This window comes from Carassius gibelio, chromosome B2 (genome assembly GCF_023724105.1).
Source record: "Carassius gibelio isolate Cgi1373 ecotype wild population from Czech Republic chromosome B2, carGib1.2-hapl.c, whole genome shotgun sequence".
Classification (NCBI taxonomy): Eukaryota; Metazoa; Chordata; class Actinopteri; order Cypriniformes; family Cyprinidae; genus Carassius; species Carassius gibelio.
In genome coordinates, this window is record NC_068397.1 from 28,869,738 (window position 1) to 28,893,206 (window position 23,469).

Sequence of the window (23,469 nt, forward strand, 5' to 3'; positions counted from 1 at the left end):
AACCCGTAGATGTTTTGCTTATTGAAATGATTGAATATTAAACAATGTGTATTTGTTACAGCGGCCAACAACAACATCAGTTTACTTAATTTCAGTTTTTCATTTAACTGATGAAATTCAAAACATCCATCAGTCTCCAACAAACAGCAATTAAGCAAAAAAAAAGCCAAATAAGAAAAATATTATATATCACAGTGTTTTTCCTCATATGAAAACTCTTAGCAGCTGTTAGAAACACTTCCATTCCAGGTTTTAAAACTTTAAAACAAAATATTTTGTTCAGAAGAGAGGAAGTTTTAATACATTACTAATGTTAGCTACAGAGTGTCTTCGTAAGCTGCCATAAACACAGCTTTGACAAGTGCCTTTAAATAGCTGATGCTGCTTTTTCAACAAGAGTTTTTGCAAAACACAATGATGAAAGCTCACTTGGCATCTCAAACACAAAGATTCACTTCAAATGTGATTACCTAGATTTGTTACAATAAAAACACCACAGGACCATTGAATCTTTTTTAAAGGCATTTAATTGGATTCAACAACTTCCAGAGAGTTTAAGAAAAGTAGAAAAATGAAGGAACAAGACCAGAACTTATAGTAAATGATAATTCTCTCAAAACATATATTAACATTGAGAGCTCTGCAGACAGTTGTGTTTGTTTGTAGCTGTTCTATACTTGAGCTGCAGCATTTGGTCTTCATATCTGTGAAAATCAAACAAGATTCATCAGAGCTGGTTGGAAAATACCAGATTAGTTCATCTTGAGAAAACAAGTTATAGAAAATACATTTAGAAACAGTTAAAAAAAACTTTAGGTGATTTCTTTCTTCCTAGTCCTCCAGTAATTAATCCAGTCATGGTTGTAGATGACGGTAAAAGATAATAATTTTGCATGATGGCCATAACAAGTGATGCAAAAAAAAAAATAAAAAAAAATAAATAAATAAATATATATTCCATTTACTAGAAATAATTAATTGTAAAATTAATCAATATGAAAAATATCCTTTGTTTTTTGCAAGTTCTTGATTGTGTATTCCTATTATAGTAATGTGCACTAGAAAACATATCTTCTGAAATACAGAGCAAGTTTTACACAGCACACAGTGACATATGACTTGCAAAGTGATATATCCGCTATAGAAATAAGATTTAAAGATAATCAGATGTAACATTTCTAGCAATGTCAAAAAAAAGATGCATGCAGTGCTTAAATCCAAAACAGAAAATTAAATCCAAACAGAAAAAAAAACTAATCGGCGGATGCTGATAATTTGAAAAATACTGAAATATTGGCTTTGGTGATATATATCGAATCACTGATTATTTAAATGTGTATTTTGCAGGGATTAAAACTAGCCATTTGATAGTGATGATGATTTTTCAAATCTCTAAATTCATGGCAATTGATAGCTTTATCTTGAAGGAGCATGAACACCAAATGCAGATTAAAGCAATGAATGTTAATTTCATGCACTTGTGTGCAAAGGAATATTTCATTGCCAACAAATGAATATGACACAAAGGAGGAATGTTTCAGTCCTCTCTTCTACATCAGGCAAATCATTGTTCATTATCTGTCAGCTACAGAGTTTCTAGAGAAATTCATTTATACTGAGCAAGACGTTTACAGTGTATTTTAAATGATCTGGGTGTGAGGTTTATCTGCTATTTTTTTTTTTTTTTGTTGCTGTCTGAACCATGTGACATCAACATAAGACACATGAAAGTGATTCTGAATCATTCACGAGGTTTTACTGATACACACACCTGCTGTAAGAGGCAGAGACCAGACGCTCGCATTCAGCCAACAAAATTGACAATCACTAGATGCAGAACAGTGTGAGCAAAGAGGAAATCAGCGAACGCTCTCTCAGGAGACACGGTCAGGAAATCTCTTTTATTCTGAGGGTTGATCTGGATGCGAAGACAGACTGAAGATAGAAGAAAAGCCAAATATTATTAACATATCATATTCATATCAACATATATTATGAACATTAGGTGAAGTTAAAGTGGTTAAAGATTAGAGAATATTGGATGCTATTATTTATCTTTCTGATAACCAGATTTATGCACATTTGTATTTTTTTGCTTTTTTTGCTTATGACAAATAAATAAAACTATGCATATTTATAATTATAAAAGAATGAAAGTGTATATACATATATATTGTATACATTAAATGTCATACATTATGTATACCAAAATATAAATATAAATACAGTATAAATAAAACACCAACAACATTATTATTTGCCTTTGAAGGCCCCAAGAAGCCCTTACAGACATTATGAATGGAGTTTGGGAAATGGAAAATATATAAGTTTAACAAGTATACTACCACTGAAACAAAATACATTTTGGTTCTTGTCATATATGATTAAGTAAGTGTTAATACCAGCCAGAATGAAGCATCCCACACACGAGATGAATCCCGATAAGAAGCTGTTGAAGGGAAAGGTTCCCACTAATACACAATACAGGAACTGGAACACTCCGGTCAGCAGAATATACAGCAGATACGCGTCGATCATCTTCAGCTTGTTCGGTGTGCTGCTCCTATACTCCTCCACAAAACGCGATATAACTGAAAACACTGAATTAGACATGGTTTCTGCAGGAACAGTGCACAGAAACCCTGGAAATCAAGCAGCGCGGAAATGAATGACGTGTAAGAGAGAGACAGGTGTGCGTCCTCGAAACATTCCCCCCGCTGGAACGTCAAGTGAACTTTAGTTCCGTGGTGCTTGCAAAGAAATTAAACTAATCCTTGCCAAACATCACAATTTTCTCCAGGAATAATTTTCCAAATCCACTCAGAACAACCAGAGACAACTGTGAAACAAATTAAGTATCGGTTTTTAATTCTCAAATTCATAATGTATTCAGATATTTCCCCCCCAAAATTCCATGATAAAAAATATTAATCCATATCACCTTATTAGTACACTGAAGTTTTGAAACCTCAACGTGTCATTATAAACATGTTCACAAATTAAGATAAGTCCCGTTTCATAACATTTCACCCAATTGTTTTATTTCTATGGCGCGGCTCCTTTAAGGGCGCTGACGTCAGTGTTACAAAACAGAAACACAACTTAAAGAGACGCTCTGTGTGTGACAGTTCCGGTAGCGATATAAACATGACAGTCTGTTCTTGTGGATCTTTTCTGTATTATGTTTCATACTAATGTCTCCTGCAAACGCCGCGATGCAAGACGAGACTGACGCCGAGTAAGTAACGAACCGTGTTTTTACTGATACTATCATAATACACTCTTGAGAAGCGAGTCGATTGTGTATCATTAAGTTTCCTATTATTATAAAACATGTTATACATATGTTAAACATGTAACTCTTTCAGAATCCATGCAGTGAGTCATAAAAAAATAAAGGAATAGATTTATTCATACTTGGTCTGTCATGATTTGTTCAGGGTGATCTCATAACGTTATGCAAAGTCATGCTGAGCTGTTACATCACTGTGGTTATGGCTCGGTTTTTGAACTAAATAGCATATACAATAATTTACAACTTAACTTTTCTGTGTTATTATTCGTTATTGGAGTGTTCATTTTTAAATTTAAGATTTAAATGTTGATTTAAATGTAAATGGCAATTTCCATTCAAATGACTTACAATACAGATCATAAATAGCATGTTATAATAGAGATGCTACCAACATAATTGACATCTTTGTTGTCTTATTTCTCATTTCAGTGTTTTTTTTATTTATTTATTTATTTTTATTATTATTTTTTTAAGCCTAACATTTACATTTGAAAGATTAATTGTACCTTTTACTCACATCATGTACAGAATGGAACATAAATGAAAAATATTTAATAATAAAGTGACACTCCTAAAATATTTTAAACTTTCATCTCAGTTTTCGGTCTTATTATTGTTTATATAATTAAGACTAAAATGTATTAATGCAAATGCCAACTTACAAATCATGGTGTACATTACGTACCATAAATAAAAATTTGTTTTATGATAAAGTGATTCTCCTTAATTTAGTATTCATTTTTTAATTTAAGACTTAAATTAAAACTTAACTTGAATTAAAATGTAATTTTTGTGTCGATATTAACTTTATTTCACACAGAGTATTGGACAAACCACACACACACACACACACACACACACACATATATATATATATATATACACATTTTATAATAAAGCGATGCTCCTAACATTACTTAACTCTTTATTTAAAACACTATATTTCCTTTGTGTGCTTGCATATAAATTATGCCCTCAAAGCATTATTAATACTGGTTTTATTGCCAGCAGGTGACAGGCTTGTACTGTGTATAAAGGCAGGTGACGTAACGCTGTATGTACACAGACCGATGACATGGACAGTTCATAGTCCTTCCTACTGCTCTCATCCATTCACTGACATTAGATTTTTCTCTTTTTCTTCAGACAGACCTCTGGGTACTGGTCCTGGTGGCCCTCTTGGAGACCAACATCCATGTCGTTATTGAAAAGTGCCGAATCTAAAATTCTTGCCTGTAAGATCCTCACTGTCACCTTTTAATATTTAGAAATTTTGTCCAGTTATAATATCATAATATCCTATTCTATTATGTGGTTACACTTTAATTTAAGGTGTCCTTCCTTGTTACATTATATGTGCACTTATTATAATAACAATACATTATGCATAATTACATGCAAGTAACTCTAATCCTAATCCTAACTGCTGTAAATTCATGTAGTTAATTAATATTACTCTGTACTTAAATTTATAATTAAACTGTAAACACCTTAAAGGGGTCATATGATGCTTTTTTAAAGATCATTATTTAGTATTTTTGGTGTAACAAAATATGTTGACATGCTTTAATGTTCAAAAAACACATTCTTTTTCAAATACTGTACATTATTGTAGGTCCTCTATGCCCCGCCTCCCTTAAATGTTTAGTTTCCTACAAAGTCCCTCCTGACAAGCACAGTCTGCTCTGATTGGCCAACTAACCCAGTGAATTGTGATTGGCCGAACACCGCAAGCACTCCATAATCGCAAGCTTCATCTTCCAAAATAAATTTAAAGACAATTAATAATGTCCTTTGTCCTTAGTCAAGCCCGAAAGAGGAACAGAGTGGTTTGACACACATCGATAAAGCTTGTATGTGTTTGCATTAAAAAAACCACAGACGGTTAAGACAGCTGACTCCACTGTGTGACCCTCTCTCTCTCTCTCTCTCTCTCTCTCTCACACACACACACACACACACATACACGCGATCGCAAAACTCTGCATTTGAACAGTCTATTGCAAAAACTTCTTCATGCACCAAGAGCTTGTAACATTCAAAAGAGAAAGGAAATATTGAAATCACATCATATGACCATGTTAAAATAAATAATAACCTTATTTTATTCATAATATTATATTTCTTGATTAAATTTTATATAAAAAGAAAAAAAATTATCCCAAAATATCCTGTCCATTCTGCCTGTTGTTCAGGTCTCCAGAATGACGTGTGGTCCAGATTTGTGACGTTGTCAAATCAAAACAGAATATGGACCCTTAAAGTCACCAACAAATCATCCCACAAACACAAAGACCAAGGTAGAGCTTCTATTCCTCTTCTACAGTGGCTGTAAAAGTATTTTGCACAGTTGGATATTGTCTGACCCAGACCGTGTCCCTGTCTCTCGATAGCTGCTAAGACGCCCCTGGTGATGGTCCACGGGTTTGGAGGGGGCGTCGGTCTCTGGATCCGTAACCTGGACACTTTAAGTTGCTCTCGACCCGTCTACGCCTTTGACCTGCTGGGCTTCGGTCGCAGCTCTCGCCCCTCGTTCCCGTCTGATGCCTCATTGGCTGAGGAGCAGTTTATTACTTCCATTGAGCAGTGGAGACAATCTCTGGGACTGGAGCGCATGATCCTATTGGGCCACAGCCTGGGTGGTTACCTAGCAACATCCTATACAATCCAATATCCAGAAAGGTACAAAAAGCTTATAAATTAGAGTACAATAAATTGTAATGGTTTATAATAACAGCTGTCATTTGCTGAGCTATAATTAATTGAAAAAAAATAATAATAATAATTGTTTTCATAGAACACAAAAGATGTTCGTAAAATATTTAATGATTCTTTTTTAATGCAATAAAATATTTAAATGTTTATGTCATGCATTATCAAATTTTGATTAAAAATAGCAGCTTTTGGTAGTCTGAGCAAATAATGAGTCGAAAAGGTATGTTTTTGCAAAAGTAAACCAAAATATAAAAGCAAAATGTAAATGCAAAACAAATCATACAAAATATAAAATAAAATAAAAATAAAACAAACAAAAAGTGGTCGCTCGATTGATTGTTACTCTGTTGGTTGAAAATGTCTGCTAAATGTATAATTGTTAATGAAATACATAAATATAAATAAAACAACAAAATCAAAAACACAAAAATCTAAGTAATTTTAAAGGAATATTGTACAAGCACACTTTGAAAAAAAAAATCATCAAATTAATTCTATGGGTTTTAAAATGTGAAACAGTAAAAACAGTATATTGTTTTAAAAAATGAACACAAAAGAATTCTGACATCTTTTGGTTGTCAGCATTGTGGAGGATGTTCTAATTGTTAATATAATGAACTTCAAGACCTTGACAGTAGTTGTGTTTTGTGCACTAGAGTCAGTCACCTCATCCTGGTGGACGCCTGGGGTTTTCCTGAGCGACCTCAGCCTCAGTTACAGGGGTCAGGAGGTCAAGGGTCAGAGGTTAAGAGGGTCTCACCCCCTCGCTGGGTCAAAGCTCTGGTGTCGTTGTTCAGCTTCTTCAACCCGCTGGCCGTCATCAGAGCAGCCGGACCCTGGGGTGAGTAGAAGGAGAATGATGACAGCGACTGCCTTACTGTCCACTCACTAGCATCCTAACTGAAATGTAATCTCATATTTTACTGATCTGGAGCAATTTTCATAAGCTTTGCTCCTCACATGAAGTGCACAGGACATGCAACAGCCTTCATCAGTAAAGCTAAGCTGCATTGCTTCTGCTATAATGACAAGTCTGCTAATTTTTATATTTTTCTTTATAAAACTAGGAGTTTCAGTAAAGTAAAATCATAAATAATAAATTCCATAATTCTAATAATGGAATGTTTTTCATGGCTCACACTTATTAACAATGAAAGTTTCTTTTAGTTCTTCATACTCAGGAATAGCATTTTCTCCCTAATAAAATATTTGAGTTTTTTTGGTGTGTAAAATGTATATAAATTATTTTATTTTTAAAAAATAACCTAATTAATTTTTAATAATAATTTTTGCATTATTACATTTTTACTACAAATTAATTTAAGAATGTATTTGTCTTTTCTAGGTTGTTATTTCCAATTTTTATTTACATGCGTAACTTTCTACCTGATATATTTAAGAGCATGTCAAAAATTTTGATAAATTATTTACATATATATTAAAATGTTTAATATATATTGAGAACCACTACTCTATAATAATCATAAAATACTTAACTATAAAAGTAGTGAAATATTCTGATTTGTAATTAAAACTGATTATACACACATACACACAAACATTTTTGCAGTGCATTATGGGATTGACTTCTTCATAAATCTTACATGGGATTATGCCTCAGACTTGAACAAAACTGGAACAAATCTTGCTAGGTGAAGTGAAGTTAATGTCCATAATCTGTTATTAAAGACATCATGTCACATGTGTTCATGCAGGTCCAGGGCTGGTAAACCGATTCCGTCCCGACTTCAAGAGGAAGTATGAGGATCTGTTTGATGACGACACCATGACGCAGTACATTTACCACTGTAACGCTCAGAACCCCAGGTACAGTCCTTCTACACATGCATTCTCCTAAAGATGCAGAGGAACGTGTATCTATAATTATCTTTTCCTCTCAGTGGTGAGGTGGGCTTCAAAGCCATGTCTGAGTCTCTCGGCTGGGCTAAGAGGCCGATGGTTCAGCGTGTTCATCTGCTGCCCCCGTCGATGCCCGTCAGCATGCTGTACGGAGAGCGGTCCTGGGTGGAGTCATCCACTGGAAACACAGTCGCTCAGATCAGAGGCAAAAGCCCCACCAGCGTCACGGTGAGAAATGATCGTGTTTGCACTGCAGAATTCACTATACGACTATACGACTAAAAGTCTTTTCTCTGTACAGCTGATCGAAGATGCTTCCCATCACGTTTACGCCGACCAGCCTGAAGAGTTCAACCGAGTGGTTGAGAGTATTTGTAATACTGTAGACTAAATAAGATGCACATTGGTTTGTAGTTGTGGGCATTTGTATTTTTGAAAGGTCTGTCCTGGGTTTGTGGGATCAGGTTGATGGAAACATTTAAAGGCAAAGCTGTTCTCAGACCTTGTCATGTCATATTCTGATTTTACTATTTGTGGCCTTTACTGTGGAAATGCTCTGTGATTGTACTGCATGATTTACTGGAAGCTGGTTGTATTTGTATTTTCTAACCTATATTTCATTCAGATTTCTCTACAATCATGGACTGAGAAATCATCCTTCCTGTTTAACCTGTGTAATGAAAGCACTGACAATGTTTGGACAGTCATATTGACTAAAAGATAATTAATTATCCATTTAGCATTATAAAGGATTGTCTGTTTTTATAATGATCATATCTTAATACACTGCTGTACTTTTAATAAGATGTGTCTGCATAGACTCATATATACTTCTGCAGTGGCCATTTTTGTTTTTTTTATGTATATATTTATAAACGCATAAACATAGTTTTATTACATTATATATTATTATCATATAGTATTTTAACTATCCCTTTTAATGTTGTTTATCATGACAATCTTTAAAAATGAACACAACTTTTATGAATCCCGAAGCTTATGCACCACGGTCACGTGACTTTAACTTTTTCCATGAAAGGTTGAGTTAGAAATAAACGAGTTTGCAAGAGCGTGATCATAAACACAAATGAGCAAGTAAAAACGGACTTGTGAGTAGAAGAGTCAACCTCAACAGTCGTACTATTGCTCATTAAGTCACTTGATAGAATAAAAGCTTAAATTCAAAATAAATCAAGAATGGTGCATTACTGTATAATGTTGATTGGAATAAACGTGATCGTGAGCTTGTCTTATCAGACCCTAGTGTTGAAATGCTAAATCATTTTTGTTTGGGACCAGTAAAATAGTAATCCATGCAGAACTCGACTTTGTTTTTGAGAGCTGTTCTCATTCCTCTTGTAATTACAATTAAGTAACACTGCGAGGCGCTAGATCCAGCATTTTGCCTTTTGAAATAATTAGATACACACTGAATTAAAGTGACATGAAACAGTGCGCCGTATGCAACCACAAATGTTTCAAACACTGTACCTATCTAGTAACATTGTTACATCACAAATGTTTTTTTTAATCCAATTTTGTGCTAACATGGGAATTTAATCTACATAAAATAGTTCAATAAAACAAAAATTAAATAAATACCTGACCGTGTTTCTGACTTGTTCATTCTAGAAATAGAAAGTATTGAATGCATTTCAGAGTGAGACACCACATACAATCTGCATTGTGTGTGTGTTTATTTTATTTTTTGTACACTGCACATCTTGACAAAATATATTAGGAGATTCAGGACAGGTAAATACAGAAAATACACAGCCCATAGATTCCAGTATAAATTGTGCACTGCTATGCATTACAATTGACTTTAACATTATTTATTTATTTAAACCACACCAAGAAACAAATTAGAGCAGGTGTGCAATGCGGAAAGGGAAAGAATTTATGAACATATTATTTATGTATACTCATCACCGTGTTATCCATGAGTGAATGAATTAGTGGAAAACAATCTGAAATGCAGCAACACTCTTAATTGAGGCAGAGCTGATTGGTGTGAGCAGATTGTTCAGTAAACCTCTTCAACAAATTAATCTAATCACAGATGACATTTGTTCCAAACCAAAAATACATTATATAAACAATACAAACAAACTACCTTTATCTCCATAAACACCTAATAAGCAATAAAGTGTTACGGTCTTCATATATTTTCATAGTTGAAGGTTCCCAGTTTTTGTAATAGCAAAATGATGTGAGGATACAACAGCATTATGCATCAGACCAATGCAGCTCGATATGAAATCATTATTAATATTAATCATTTACTCAAAGGAACATTAAATGAGTCAATAATAGTCATCATTGTGAACAGTATGCAATATAAGGCACTACACCTGCATAGAAACTAAATGCATGAGCTACATGCGTTTATCCACAATAAAATATATATTTTGTAGGTTATCAGTCATCACATAAAATTTTAATACACGTTAATATATCGGCTTACTTTTTCAGCAGTGAACAGATCCATTTGATCAACTAAACTAAAGTAACATTTAATAGACACAATAAATCAAAGCAATACAGTTTTTTAAATTATGTCTAAAATGAATTCAAAACAAATTTCAGATCAGAGACATACAGTAGGAATGATTGTATGTGAAAAAGAGGTTATTTCTTGAAGAGATAACCACATGGCTCAATGTAAACACTTTATATGTGCAGTTAGATGATTCTGATAGTGTGAGTGAGTTCACTGGCTCTCGTGAACGTCGATGTCGGTCACACCGTGCACCTGCGACAGCTGTCTGCAGTCCAGAGACGCCACCAGCTTCCTCTTGCCTGCTATCAAGGGGACGAAGTGCTCCGTCACCGTCACATTGGCATGTTTGCCCACATCACTGAGAAAACAGAGAAAGAGAAGACAAGAAAGAGAGAGATTAATGCAAACATTCACAATACAATAAAAAAAAACTACTTCAAAGAGTCATGAGCAGAGATCTGAACTGAGTGCAGGTCATTTCGCATTTACTATGATTTGAAGTATAGTTTTTATAATTATTATAGTACACTATAATAGTGTTTATTCATATTTGGAATTAGCTTCTTTTTTTTTTTTGCTCTCATTTTTAGTTTTGTAATTCTGTAATTAGTTTGTCAAAAAAAAAAAAAAAGATTGGTCATTTTAATGGAGCAAGAGCAGAGAAAGTGAATTGTGTACAGGTCAGTGTTATTTAGTATTTTATATTATATGTATTCTATTACAGTTGTTTGAATCTATTATTGTAACGTATAACAGTATTTATTAATATTAAGAAAAAGTCTATTTAAATATTCATTTTTAGATTAATTTTTTTGTATTATTAGTTTATATTAGTTTATTATTAGCTTCATTCCGATTACCAGTGGATCCTGTCTGAATTTCAACCACAATTTAGACCCATATCTTAATTTTGTAGAGATCAACCAACTATTTATTATAATATGCAACATTCAACAAAACTCTGCTTGTATTGTATTTTATTGGAAAAGGGAGATCATAGATCAGAGCGCTTTAGCAGTTTGAAATAATCTTCTATAAAAATATCCTACAGGGCTGTTTTATCCAGTCCATAATCATAATAATCCTGTTGGGAACTTTGTCCTTTGGGATCTAGATTTTATGTTGTGTTTTGATCATGTAAGAAATTCCCATTAGGATCCTTCAGGATTGTTTCCAAATGTTAGAACTCCGAGAGGAATCCTGCACACATTCCGCTCAGGATAACTCTTACCCCACTTTGATGGGATGGAGGTCTCTCAGCCCGAGTCCTTCCACTCGGATGACCACATCACGCAGAGTACAAGGAAGAGGATTTGTGAATGTGATCTTCACGGACATCTCCTTGCCCACATATGCCTCTCCGATAGACTACAACAAGAAATTAAGGATATTTACAAACCATCTCTGTTTTGACATGGAGCAAAACATTCAGCAAAACCTGTATTGTGTAAAAAGCGGCTGAGGATTCAGGAAGTCTCACCTCGATGTGGAGATCAGGTGTTCGGAGCCTAAAGCTGGTCTGATTGGCCAAAACCTGCTGGGTCTCAGTGACCCGTCCTGACAGAGTCAGCATGAGCGCGGCCTGGTCCACCAGCTGATCCTGATACTGTGTGTATGGCAGCACCCAGTCAAGAGTCTTCTCTGGAGGACGTGAAATAGACACAAAGAGATCATCAGCAATGCTTATTTATTTACAGTAATAATACCAATTTTACTTATTTTCAAAAGGTATATGTATAAAGGAAAACCGATTCTTTTGTTTATTAATATTTTATTAATTACTTGATTTTACTTTGTCATTTTAAGAAATAATTTACATTCATCTATTATTTTACTAAAAATAATGTAATAATAAAAAAATACAAGTATAAAGTACGCAAAAATAAAGTTTTGTAAACAAGCTCATTGATTTTGCATGCTTAATTCAATTTATTTCAGATATTAATGTGTTTAAACAGTGTGCACACTGGTACAATGGTGCGAGTAGCGTGCTAGTACAGTGTGCACACTGGTACAGTAGTGAGAGTAGCGTGCTAGTACAGTGTGCAGTAGTGTGAGTAGCATGCTAGTACAGTGTGCACACTGATACAGTGGTGCGAGTAGCGTGCTAGTACAGTGTGCACACTGGTACAGTGGTGAGAGTAGCGTGCTAGTACAGTGTGCACACTGGTGCAGTGGTGCGAGTAGCGTGCTAGTACAGTGTGCACACTGGTACAGTAGTGAGAGTAGCGTGCTAGTACAGTGTGCACACTGGTACAGTAGTGCGAGTAGCGTGCTAGTACAGTGTGCAGACTGGTGCAGTGGTGCGAGTAGCGTGCTAGTACCGTGTGCACACTGGTGCAGTGGTGCGAGTAGCATGCTAGTACAGTGTGCACACTGGTGCAGTGGTGCGAGTAGCGTGCTAGTACAGTGTGCACACTGGTACAGTGGTGCGAGTAGCGTGCTAGTACAGTGTGCACACTGGTACAGTGGTGCGAGTAGCGTGCTAGTAAAGTGTGCACACTGGTACAGTAGTGTGAGTAGTGTGCTAGTATGCCAGTCCGAACAAACCCAAGCTCACCTTCCTGTGGGTTCAGCTCCACATTAAGCGTGTCCTTCTTCACGGTGTCCTTCAGCACGCCGGTGTAGTACATGACTGCCACCTGGCTGTGGAGGGTGGTTCTGCGCGGCTGAGAGCTGCTGTTCTTCACCACGATCTTCAGCTGAGCGTCTTCTCCCATGCGTGGACCTTCTCCCTCCATCTTCACCTCCACCTGCACATCCTCAGCAATGGGACTGGAGTAGACGTTGGGTTTAGAGCCATAGCGACAGGCGGTTTCCACTGCGATACGCTCCTCTTCTGAACCTGATGTGACACATTAAATAAGATAATTATACTGTATGTATGTATCCTACATATTTCACAAATGTTTTCTTTTGTGTTGAACAGAATAAAGAAACTCGCAAAGGTTTGTGGGTGAGCAAACATTGAGAGAATTTTTAGATTTGGGTGATCTGTCACTTTAAGTCTATTTTCTTATTTGTTTATATTTTGTGTAGCTGAGTAACTGAGACGATGCTGATCTTTTTTCCTGTTGGTGAAACTCGGTGAATTTTAAACTACCCATTCAGAGATAATGACAGGTATTTTGGTGAAAAGGCTGAGTGATTACGGCAGAGGAATGTTAAGCCATTTATCGCTGGTTTAAACAGATATTGTGTGCTCTTGGCTTCCTCTGTCCTGGCATTAGAAATCACTTCTGCTCGGTGTTGCTCTGGTAAAACAGCATCGACTAAGAACATGAGTTTAACTCCTGATTGTATGGATAAAAATCTCACAAAGAAAGGTTATATTGCTCCCTAAAAAAAAAAATTAAAAAAAATAAATAAATAAGTTTTTCAAAAAATGTATCATATGTATACATGTATGATAATGTATATTCAAATAAAAATTGTTATTACAAATAATAAATTAAAATAATTTATATAAAAAATGAACATTAATAATGAATTAACAAAGTAAGATGCTTTGTTTTTTATAAAAATACAATACAATAAAATACAAATAAATCTTAATATCAAATCAACGTCTTTAGTAACAATATGACATTTCTTCACAGCTTTTGTGAGATTCACTCATATTACAATCTATTTATTTTTCTCCTGGCATTTGGATCTACTAAAGGAAACTACACTAGTTCCCATACGAGTGTTCTCATGATTTTAATAGCATGTGAATTCATCATTATATATACATGGGCCGTTTGTATTATGCAATATTTAATCAATAATGAATTCTTCTTTGACAGCTATAGTTTATGCTTCCTGTGTTTCAGGTTGGTACAGGCAAAACAAGATACTGAGATTGATGTCTGATGTGTGTTTCTCACCTTCAGGATATTTGTAAAGGTGTGTGATGTCGACACGTTCGTCCGAGCCCACAGCTTTAGTGCTGATGCAGAGGCCGACTGCTTTCTTCTCACTGTGGATCTGCTTGAAGGTGCCATCCAGGTTCCTCTGCCAGTAGATCTTATCACTGTTCACCTGCAGCAGAAAAAGCACAAGCTTTCAGCAGAAACTCCTTAAAGAGACGAGTCTGTCAAGATATATACAGGCTTCAGGCAGCACGTCAGGACCGGCCTGTTCTTAAGCACATTCACATTTAACAGAATCCACAAGTCTCTTAACTTCTGCACTGTGAAGTACTCCGAGTAAAACAGCACATTTCAAGAGAAAAATGAGAGCAGGGCGATTCTATCCATTATGAATAAAAAAAAAAAAACCATAAGAACAGATGATGTCCAGTGTTGATATTAAAAATCACTTTGGGTTATCAAATACAGCTGAAATTTAATAAAATATAAATACAGTATTAGATGAAAAATGAAGCAATCTTAATGTTAACTAACTGAAAGGAAGCAAGTTTAAGCTGCAGTAGAAAAAATACTCAAATAAAACATCAATTACTGAAACTAAAAATAGAACATGAAATGAAAATGAATCTAAATTTTTATAAATATTATAATAGTAGTATATAAATAATACTCAGATAGAATATTTATCATATAAGAAATACATAATAATTACTCAAATATAGTGTAATCCAAGTCATTCAAAAAGGAAAGTTTTGAAGAAATTAGCAAGTGCAAGTTATTATATTCTAATGAACAAAAAAGATGATGAATTATGCACAACCGCATGAATATAAAATTATAGTATTTTCTGGAAAAACAAGAAGTTGCACATGAAAATAAGTCACAGCGTGTCAAAATTGCATGTCATATTTCAGAAATAATGTAAAACAGCTGTAAATAAAACTAAATCTTTACAAATATTATAAACATGTATTTTAATTCTTACTACATAAAAAGTCCCTGAAATGAAACTATATTCAGAACAGAACAGGAATTATATCGAAATAAATACACATTTATTATAAATACCAAGTCTAAATGTATTTCTTATATTAATAATAGATTTGAATATCAGTCACTTTGGAATATAAGTTTCAGTACGTTTCATATTATTAAAAAAAACGGATTATATTCCAGAAAAATATAATTTTCAATGAATGTGCACTTCAAAATTTGATTTATCTGTCATGCACGTTTCTAGACAGAAAGGATGTGAATGCATCTTCTATGGCTGTTTATATGAAGATAATTTGACGTGTCTGGACTCACCTCAGCAAAGACGAAAGGGGTGTCAAATTTAAGGTAGACCTGTCCGGAGCGAATAGCGGCCAGTGACGCTGGGCCACAGCGGAACGTCCCATAACTGGTCTCCTGAGGTGTGGAGTCCACGGCCTGCCAGCCGCCCAAACCAGGAGGCAGATCCGGACGGGCCATCCAGCAGTCGTTCCACACATGGAAGTTCCTGCAAAAGAGAGGAAATCACAGGAATGATACACCACTACAACAGCATGAAACTATTTCATGAAAATGAACAAATCCTCACCACACAGAGTCCGAGTTGAGATGATTGATTGGTTCCATATTCTCATCTAAATACACATCTGTCGTCAAGGACACATCCGTGTCATGTGCAGACTGGAAATTAGTTACAGAACGGGTAGGAATACCTAAACATCTCAATACTGGGACAGATAGAGAAAGAGAGCACGAGTTTAGACATTCTTGTAAATATTCACTATAATAATAATAATAATAAACATTACGGTTCAAACTTTTGGAAGAAATTAATGCTTTTATTCTACAATGATACTGCACATTTTGACTTTAAGAGTTATACAATTAATTTCACCTAAACATTATTATTTCTTCCCACTGAATATTCACTGAACTTTTGTTTGATTACAGTAGGTCTTATTTACTGTGACTCTATAAACAGCAAAAAAGTAAAAATGGGGGTAATGGGGTGGCCTACACTTCTGCGGTCCAATCCGCTCTCTTTTGTGTTTTTGGGCTTGATGATATTGTGTTGACTGATGCATCTTCAGAAAGCAGCATTTTCAAACGCTAGATACATCTAGCACTTATCTGTGATTTTTTATTCACTGTTAATGCTTTAATATTAAACTCTTAAAAATCTCAAACAAGAACCGTTAGTGGTAGGTAGAAGAACGTCTGAAAATCTAAAGAAACTGTTTCCTCTATAAAGACCGGAAAGATTCCATGGATGTTAAAGCTTCTTCATGGAACCATCAATGCCAGAAAATAACTTTATTTTCTAGAGTCTATATGTCTACAGCTGGAATCCTGAATCATTAACCCTAAGCTTTCCTGCCGTACACAAAGCCAAGCGGAGACGGTTATCTGTTCACACACACACACACACACACACACCTGTGGTCGTGACCCCAGAAAACACCCAGCACTGGCCGTATTTGACGGGCGTTCCTCTTTCTCTGTGGTACTGCCGGAGGATTTCAACACTTCCACTCCAGGCCGTGGGAGACGTCCCGCCAGCGTAATTTCCCGACCAGTTTCCCTCCAGAACACCAAGGTCATCCGGAGAATTGATCTAGAAGGGACAGATACATTCACTAACTATAATCAGGCTCTCTTCACAGATCTGTTCCAGCTGTGTTGCTGGATGTGTGGCACTCACCATGGCAGAAATGACTCGGACCACACTGACAGGATCTCCTCGTCCCGAAGGAGGAACATCGCTGTTATCCAGCACAAACAGACAGGCCTCCAGAATCCCTTCATCAAACTTGATATGAGAGAGAGAGACAACCAGGTAAAAATTTAAAACTGATGCCAGATTTACCGTAAACAACACATATAAACAAAATTAACTGTGGTTTGGTGAGATGACTTTTCCTGTCTAAGTGGGCAGTTCTTGTGAGAAGAAGTAAAAAAAAAAATTATTAATAAAAAAGGTTCACGTTTTTGTGATATACATCACTTTTATTCAAATCGACTCACAAATGAGAACAATGGAAGCAGTCAAATCAGCATGTGGGGTTTAAAAAAAAATCTAAATAGAATTAATGTTAAAACTATTAAATATTGTTTTTGGTCATTGAAATTAAGCTGAAATAAAAAGTAAACATTTCATGTAAAACTAAAATTAGAAATTAATTAGAAATGTTTCACCGCCAACTAAATGAAATACAAATGTTTAAGTTGAACTACTAGAATTACAAAAAAAATAATAATATAAAGTAACATTATTATTCCATTCAAGTGAACAAAATTAATAAATGTAACAATGAAAACACCATTTATGTGTGGGTTTTAATTTTTTTTAATATATATTTATCTTCGCACCTGGCCGAAGTTCCACGTACGAGCTCCAATCTGCTTCTCAGTGCCATAGTAGATTCTTCCAGTGTCATTTAAGACGTACTCCTTCAGCTCTTTCTCCCCCTCCATGTACACCGTGTCATCTGAAGAGAGAGAGAGAGACATGAGGGACCATGAGCAGACAGTTACAGGATTTAATACGGTGGTTTGGGTCATTTTAAATTACAGTGCTCTGTGCTGATGAAACCGCAAACTTTGGCAATAAAAAGCATAAAATAAATTCTTAAGGTAAGGATTTTCCACTTGTTTGAAATGTGAAAGTTATGGAAGAGGACATCTGAAATAAACATTTAAGTGTTTATTTTACTGCATTTTATCTATTAGCATCTGTAGATTTCAGTTTTTCATTGAATCATCAGAATGAGAGTTCAAACAGCTGATATTTTAGCATTAGTTTGAAGATCAAACATCTTAATCGATTAGTTTCTTACAAACATGCAGCTTTTCATTAAAGTCATTCATTGTTGAGTGCTGTGGATTATGGTGATGTTTTTATCAGCTTTTAGACTCATTCTGACGGCACCCATTCACTGCAGAGGAAACATTGGTGAGCAACTGATGCAGTGCTAAATTTCTCCAAATCTGATGAAGAAACAAACTCATCTACATCTTGGATTGCGTCAGGATGGGTACATTTTCAGTAAATTACATTTTTTTTGTAATATATCCTTTGAAGTAAGCTTGAACTTTATTATTCTTACCTTCACACCAGGGATTGAAGAGCATGTAGATGTCTTTGTCGTGGTCATGCGTGGTAGTTTCGCCCGTCTTCAGGTTTTGTGTTGTGATGGTCAGCTTGTACTTCCCGATAACAGCAGTGACGGGGGAGTTGACAGAAAGCCTCACCCTGTTGTCCTTCTGCTCCACCATCTTTGCCTCCCAGCGTTCATCCTGGAGCTCGTCCACCAGCGGTATGATGATGTGTGTCTTCTTCGACACCTGCAGGAACGACCCTGCATGAAGACATCACACATATGGGTTAAGACATTTTCAGAATTTTATTTAAAATACTAAATAAACAAACTAAATATAAAGTAAATAAATTCAATTGATATCAAATATACAGACTTAAGATTTCACTCAAAAAAGAGAGAAAGCCAAAGAAGTTAATAAATAAATAAATACATACATACATACAGTTTAAATGTATAATGATTTTTTTATATATTTATTTGTAATTAACAATTGAAAAAGTATATATTTATACCAGTGTACTTGAGGTTTTTACTGCATGTTTAAAAGCAGCATTGAACACTGAAAGCATGTATTCCTGAAATCTGACCATATAGTTCCTGAGATTTAACTTCATGCTCACCCGTCTTCATTTCCAGGTGAAGTTTATCTGTGTTTGGGTTGAAAGGTCGTGAGAGGTCGAGCTCTATTTGAAAAGTCTGTCCTCTGCGGATGATGAGCTGGTCACTGTTGTATTGATCCGTGTGATGCTCCGTCTTGTTCCGATCTGATTTCTCACTCAGCAGATCCACAGAGCGCACAGCTAGAGTCAACTCTGATGAGAAAGAGAGAGAGAGAGAAGAAAAAGATAGTTTGAGGAACTTCAGCTGAAGTGTATGAAAAGAAGTCTCAAATCTCATCCTCAGACCGAGCTCCTCACCGTCCAGCTCTGTATCTCCGTTGAGAGCCACACCATCCACGTCACCGCTCACATCATACGGGTTACTTTGTCTCCGGTAGAGACATAGACAATCTCTTTGAAACCTGTGCCGGCATTCGCACACTTTCCTCACGATGGAAATGGGGTTTTCACCATGAAAACGTCCGAGAGCGGCGTTAATTCGGATTGATAGTCTTTGTCCTGGCATCCTGCAAAACATCATACAAAATAATTAGATGGAAAATAGTGTAAAGATTTGGAATCCGCACGCAGACAATAAATATTTAGCAATTCATTCATTGATGATGATGTGAAGCAAACACAAAGAGAACGCAAATGTGATTTTAAAACTAAGATTCATAATGAAGGACAATCAAAGAAATAAAGAATTGTTACTTTATAAAAACATTTAAACTGATGTTTGTTTGACATGCACATTTTATAGAAAAGAGCATGACAGATGTGCCTCAGATTGCCATTAAAATATATGTCAGTAATTATTCAAAAATGATCAGTGATCACTAGCACTTTGGTACAGAAAATATTGAATGAAAAGGAACAGAAATGCTGACGTTGCATGTGGATTCGTTCCCAGTGACACTGAATAAAGTCAAAATGAGAACCGTGTGTTTCCTCCAAATGGCCTTGTGTTCTCAATCTTCTCAACTTGTTTTCTTCTGTTTTCTCAAGACTTTTCTCACAATCACCAAATTCCGTTTGTGAGACGTATTCCTTTCAACTTAAACCAGACATTCCTCTGCAGTACCTTCTCAACAGGGAGTAGATTAAATGGACAGCAAATTGAGACTTTTTAAATATTCTTCTCATCAGATTTTCCTCTTCAGGCCCCAATAATCTCACTTTTAAACTTCTCAAACAGTGCTCAGATTTGCAGAGATACAAACAATACAATACAATACAATACAAATCTAAAGATTTCAATATAAACTCGATGATCTGGTATTCATTTTAAAACTCCCTGCAATCACCCCGAACACCTCACATTCAGTATTAGTCTCTCTATATCTGACACATGTTTCACGGCTTGAGGTCTCTACTAATGAGCGGAGGAGTTGAATCATGAAAGTGTGAGATGAGAGAGACAGAAAATGTGCAGTGCTGGTGGAGCTCCCAGGACCGAGAATACATGGATGTAATACATCAACAAAACATAACTGGGAGCTTTTTTAAGTCTTTAGCTATAAAACAGGCCAATTACTCGGAGCATGTTACTGATCAGTTATCCTCTTATTTAAATGTATTGTAACAATTTCATAAATTTTGCTGACTTCCATCATCTTTTGCCTCTCAATTAGTTTGCTTTTAAACACATCAGAGCTAACATGTTTGGTTATGTTTACCTTTCAGTTAAAAAAATACAGTCACCCCACTGCAGGCACTACATTTCCACAAAAGTCTGTCCCTTTCATCACTGTTAATTGCACACCTGTTAACTGCACTCAGCTGTCTCCACTTTCATCGTTTTCACCTGTCTATATAAACCGGTCTGTTTCTATCAGTTTCGTGGACTCCTTGTTTTCGGTCACCCGGCTTTCTTGTGTTTTTCGGACTGCGCTTCTGTTATTGACCTTTTGCCTGTTGGACTTTGATTTTTTGGATTACCCTATTAAAACACTGCAATTAGATCTCTTGTTTCGTGTGTGCATTCGTAACAATCATGCAGTCAGTATCCAGCTTTAAATGTGCTTCTTGCCAAAGCATAAGAAATTATTCGAATGAAAAAAAGCATCAGCTTTTATTATGCAACGTCTATGCTTAAGGCATATCGAACAAATACCTACATAATTACAGAATAACTGTGGCTTGTAAACTTGGTTTTCGTTTCTACTCCAAATACAGAGACACTAATGCTGTGTTCACACCAAACGCGAATAGAGCGTCAAATTCGCGTCTACCGCGCCTAGTTTGCCGCTTGACCATTTTGATGCTGTGTTCACACCAAACGCGAATAGAGCGTCTGGCGCGAATGATTTCAATGTTAAGTCAATGCAAAGGCGCGTTTACGCGCGTCTGGAGGTCTCGCGGCGCGAATGGGGCGTTAAGCGCGGCGCGGAAGACGCGAATTCGCCTCATTCGCGCGTCTAGTTCGCGCGAATGACGCGAATTGACGCGCGAATAGGGCGTTTCGCGCGAAACGCGCGTTAAGCGCGAAGGTGCTTTTTGTGCATTTAGCGTTTGACGCGAATTCGCGTCTGCCGCCCGAGTTGAAAAATTTCAACTTTGGCGTCAATTCGCGCCGCGTTAACCAATCAGGAGCCTGCTAGGAGTCACTCATTCAACAGTATGTTCCTGCAGCCTCCGGTTGTGCAGGAATACCCTTCTCCACTCATTCAACAAGGAGGAACGACAGATGTTGTCAGTGAGCAGTCAACCGGAGCTATATGACAAAAGTACATATTTCTATAGAGACAGGAATAAAAAGGACATATATGTATATAAAAAAACATATTAATAAATAAATTGAATAAAGGCCAATTGATAAGAAACGTTTCATTTTACCCCAAACGAATTATATTTTATCTTGAACCACTAAAGAGACATCAGAGCCAGCGGCAAATGTCAGAAGGTCTAGCCGAGCCGAGGCTGCTCTCGGCGGATACATGATGACGGAGCTCCCGCTGGTCGCATGGAGCTCATCTACGAGATCGGCGAAACACATTTTTTTTAAATAGACGCTGTCATTATAAATAAACCACATATCTGAGTTTAAAACAACTACATTCTCGCCTGAAATACTTTTAAAACTGCATTTCATGACACAGTAACAGTAATATTTTGAAAATTATCCGAATAAAAATGGCGGTTGAAAATGCTGCGTGAACTCAGCTGGCAGAAGCCCCCCCATGACGCGAATTCGCGTCTGTTGTGAAGTTAATTCCACGCGCGAATGAAGCGAATTACTCGCGCGAATGAAGCTAAATGAACGCTAAATGCACAAAAAGCACCATTCGCGCTTAACGCGCGTTTCGCGCGAAGCGCTCTATTCGCGCGTCAATTCGCGTCATTCGCGCGAACTAGACGCGCGAATGAGGCGAATTCGCGTCTTCCGCGCCGCGCTTAACGCCCCATTCGCGCCGCGAGACCTCCAGACGCGCGTAAACGCGCCTTTGCATTGACTTAACATTGAAATCATTCGCGCCAGACGCTCTATTCGCGTTTGGTGTGAACACAGCATAAAAGTGTTTACTTTCTATGTGGCATCTCACAGAAACCGTTATAGTTTTTATGATCATGGACGATAATCTTCAGAAAATTAAAACTTGGAAAAACCTCCCAATAATTCAGCGCATTACAGACACATTTCTTCACAGAACAAACAGCGAGAGTAACACAAAAACGAATAAAAAGTTTAGACTTACTTTTTTGTTTTCCTCACGATATTCTTAGAATGTTCTTCAGATATACGTATGAGTTTCAAGACTGCACGCGAACAAGCTCGCAGCAAGTAGAAACGACACTGCTCTCACGCGAGGTTTATAAGGCCCCAGTTCACCCAGTTGGCCTAATTGGTGACATCATCGGGAACCGAGAACAAGAACCGGTTCTGTTTTTTAAAAAGAACCGGAACCGTGAGCAATTTCTAAGTTTCGGTTCCGACAACATTCCTACGCGACAAGTGACCAAGCAAGCGCTGTGAGCAGCCTTGCGCAATTGTTTCGATGATTAATTACTGAGCACATTGATTCCAATGACGCAGATTCCACAGACGCGCTGTGCTGCGCTGCGTCGCGTCGCGTCAACTGCCGAACACGTTCTGTCTGTAGTGCACTCTCGCCTTTGATAACTGCACGTCGTTTTGTCTGACTGCACATACAGCACCTGCCATCACAAAATTACATTATATTTGTCCCATATTGTCATTAATATACATAGGACTACTGACTTCAACTTGCACCACTAAATAAATAAACTGTTATTGTTATGTAAGTTTGAGGTATATATTAGTGTACAGGTCATTTCAAGAATATTAAAAAATGTGGAAACCACTCATTGCATGCATCACAACATCTCCTGACTGCATTATTATTTGTAAAATAGGGGCTTTATGGAGAGTGCGTATACATGGTTATAAGTATAACAGTTCATATTTCATTAATTTCGAGAAATGAAGGAGTGTCTCAGGCCTCAAGGGACTATTTGGCCAACCAGATTATTCCTGCCTGAAAAGCAAAATGTTATTGATAGTGTAAAAAACATCAACATGCTGATT

General features: G+C 36.4%; 3 protein-coding genes across 6 annotated transcripts; 1 reads left to right on the plus strand and 2 right to left on the minus strand.

Annotated features, from left to right (window-relative positions):
• Positions 1-509: 509 nt before the first annotated feature.
• LOC127950950 (dolichyl-diphosphooligosaccharide--protein glycosyltransferase subunit dad1) lies at positions 510-2,709 on the minus strand. The gene is made up of 3 exons (XM_052548404.1): positions 2,403-2,709; positions 1,772-1,935; positions 510-704 (listed from the first exon to the last, which is right to left on the minus strand). Exons 1-2 carry the CDS (start codon positions 2,611-2,613, stop codon positions 1,805-1,807), a joined length of 342 nt encoding a protein of 113 aa, XP_052404364.1. The 5' UTR covers positions 2,614-2,709; the 3' UTR covers positions 510-704; positions 1,772-1,804.
• Positions 2,710-3,071: 362 nt separating this feature from the next.
• On the plus strand, positions 3,072-9,471 carry LOC127950949 ((Lyso)-N-acylphosphatidylethanolamine lipase). 3 transcript variants are annotated; one of them, XM_052548402.1, is made up of 9 exons: positions 3,117-3,238; positions 4,307-4,349; positions 4,442-4,530; positions 5,491-5,595; positions 5,689-5,977; positions 6,667-6,851; positions 7,726-7,837; positions 7,912-8,098; positions 8,172-9,471. In XM_052548402.1, exons 3-9 carry the CDS (start codon positions 4,491-4,493, stop codon positions 8,259-8,261), a joined length of 1,008 nt encoding a protein of 335 aa, XP_052404362.1. In that variant the 5' UTR covers positions 3,117-3,238; positions 4,307-4,349; positions 4,442-4,490; the 3' UTR covers positions 8,262-9,471. The 3 variants fall into 3 exon arrangements, with proteins under 3 accessions (XP_052404361.1, XP_052404362.1, XP_052404363.1); XM_052548403.1 differs by having other exon boundaries at positions 3,123-3,238; positions 4,304-4,349; XM_052548401.1 differs by lacking the exon at positions 4,307-4,349 and having other exon boundaries at positions 3,072-3,238.
• Positions 9,472-9,550: 79 nt separating this feature from the next.
• Positions 9,551-22,752, minus strand: LOC127950948 (protein-glutamine gamma-glutamyltransferase K). 2 transcript variants are annotated; one of them, XM_052548399.1, is made up of 14 exons: positions 22,619-22,752; positions 19,239-19,447; positions 18,942-19,133; positions 18,328-18,579; positions 17,591-17,709; positions 16,923-17,030; positions 16,658-16,835; positions 15,810-15,948; positions 15,536-15,728; positions 14,243-14,396; positions 12,934-13,218; positions 11,854-12,014; positions 11,605-11,741; positions 9,551-10,731 (listed from the first exon to the last, which is right to left on the minus strand). In XM_052548399.1, the coding sequence occupies exons 2-14, from the start codon at positions 19,444-19,446 to the stop codon at positions 10,584-10,586; spliced, it is 2,274 nt and encodes a 757-aa protein (XP_052404359.1). In that variant the 5' UTR covers position 19,447; positions 22,619-22,752; the 3' UTR covers positions 9,551-10,583. The 2 variants fall into 2 exon arrangements, with proteins under 2 accessions (XP_052404359.1, XP_052404360.1); XM_052548400.1 differs by lacking the exon at positions 22,619-22,752 and adding an exon at positions 20,600-20,710.
• Between the last annotated feature and the right edge of the window lie 717 nt (positions 22,753-23,469).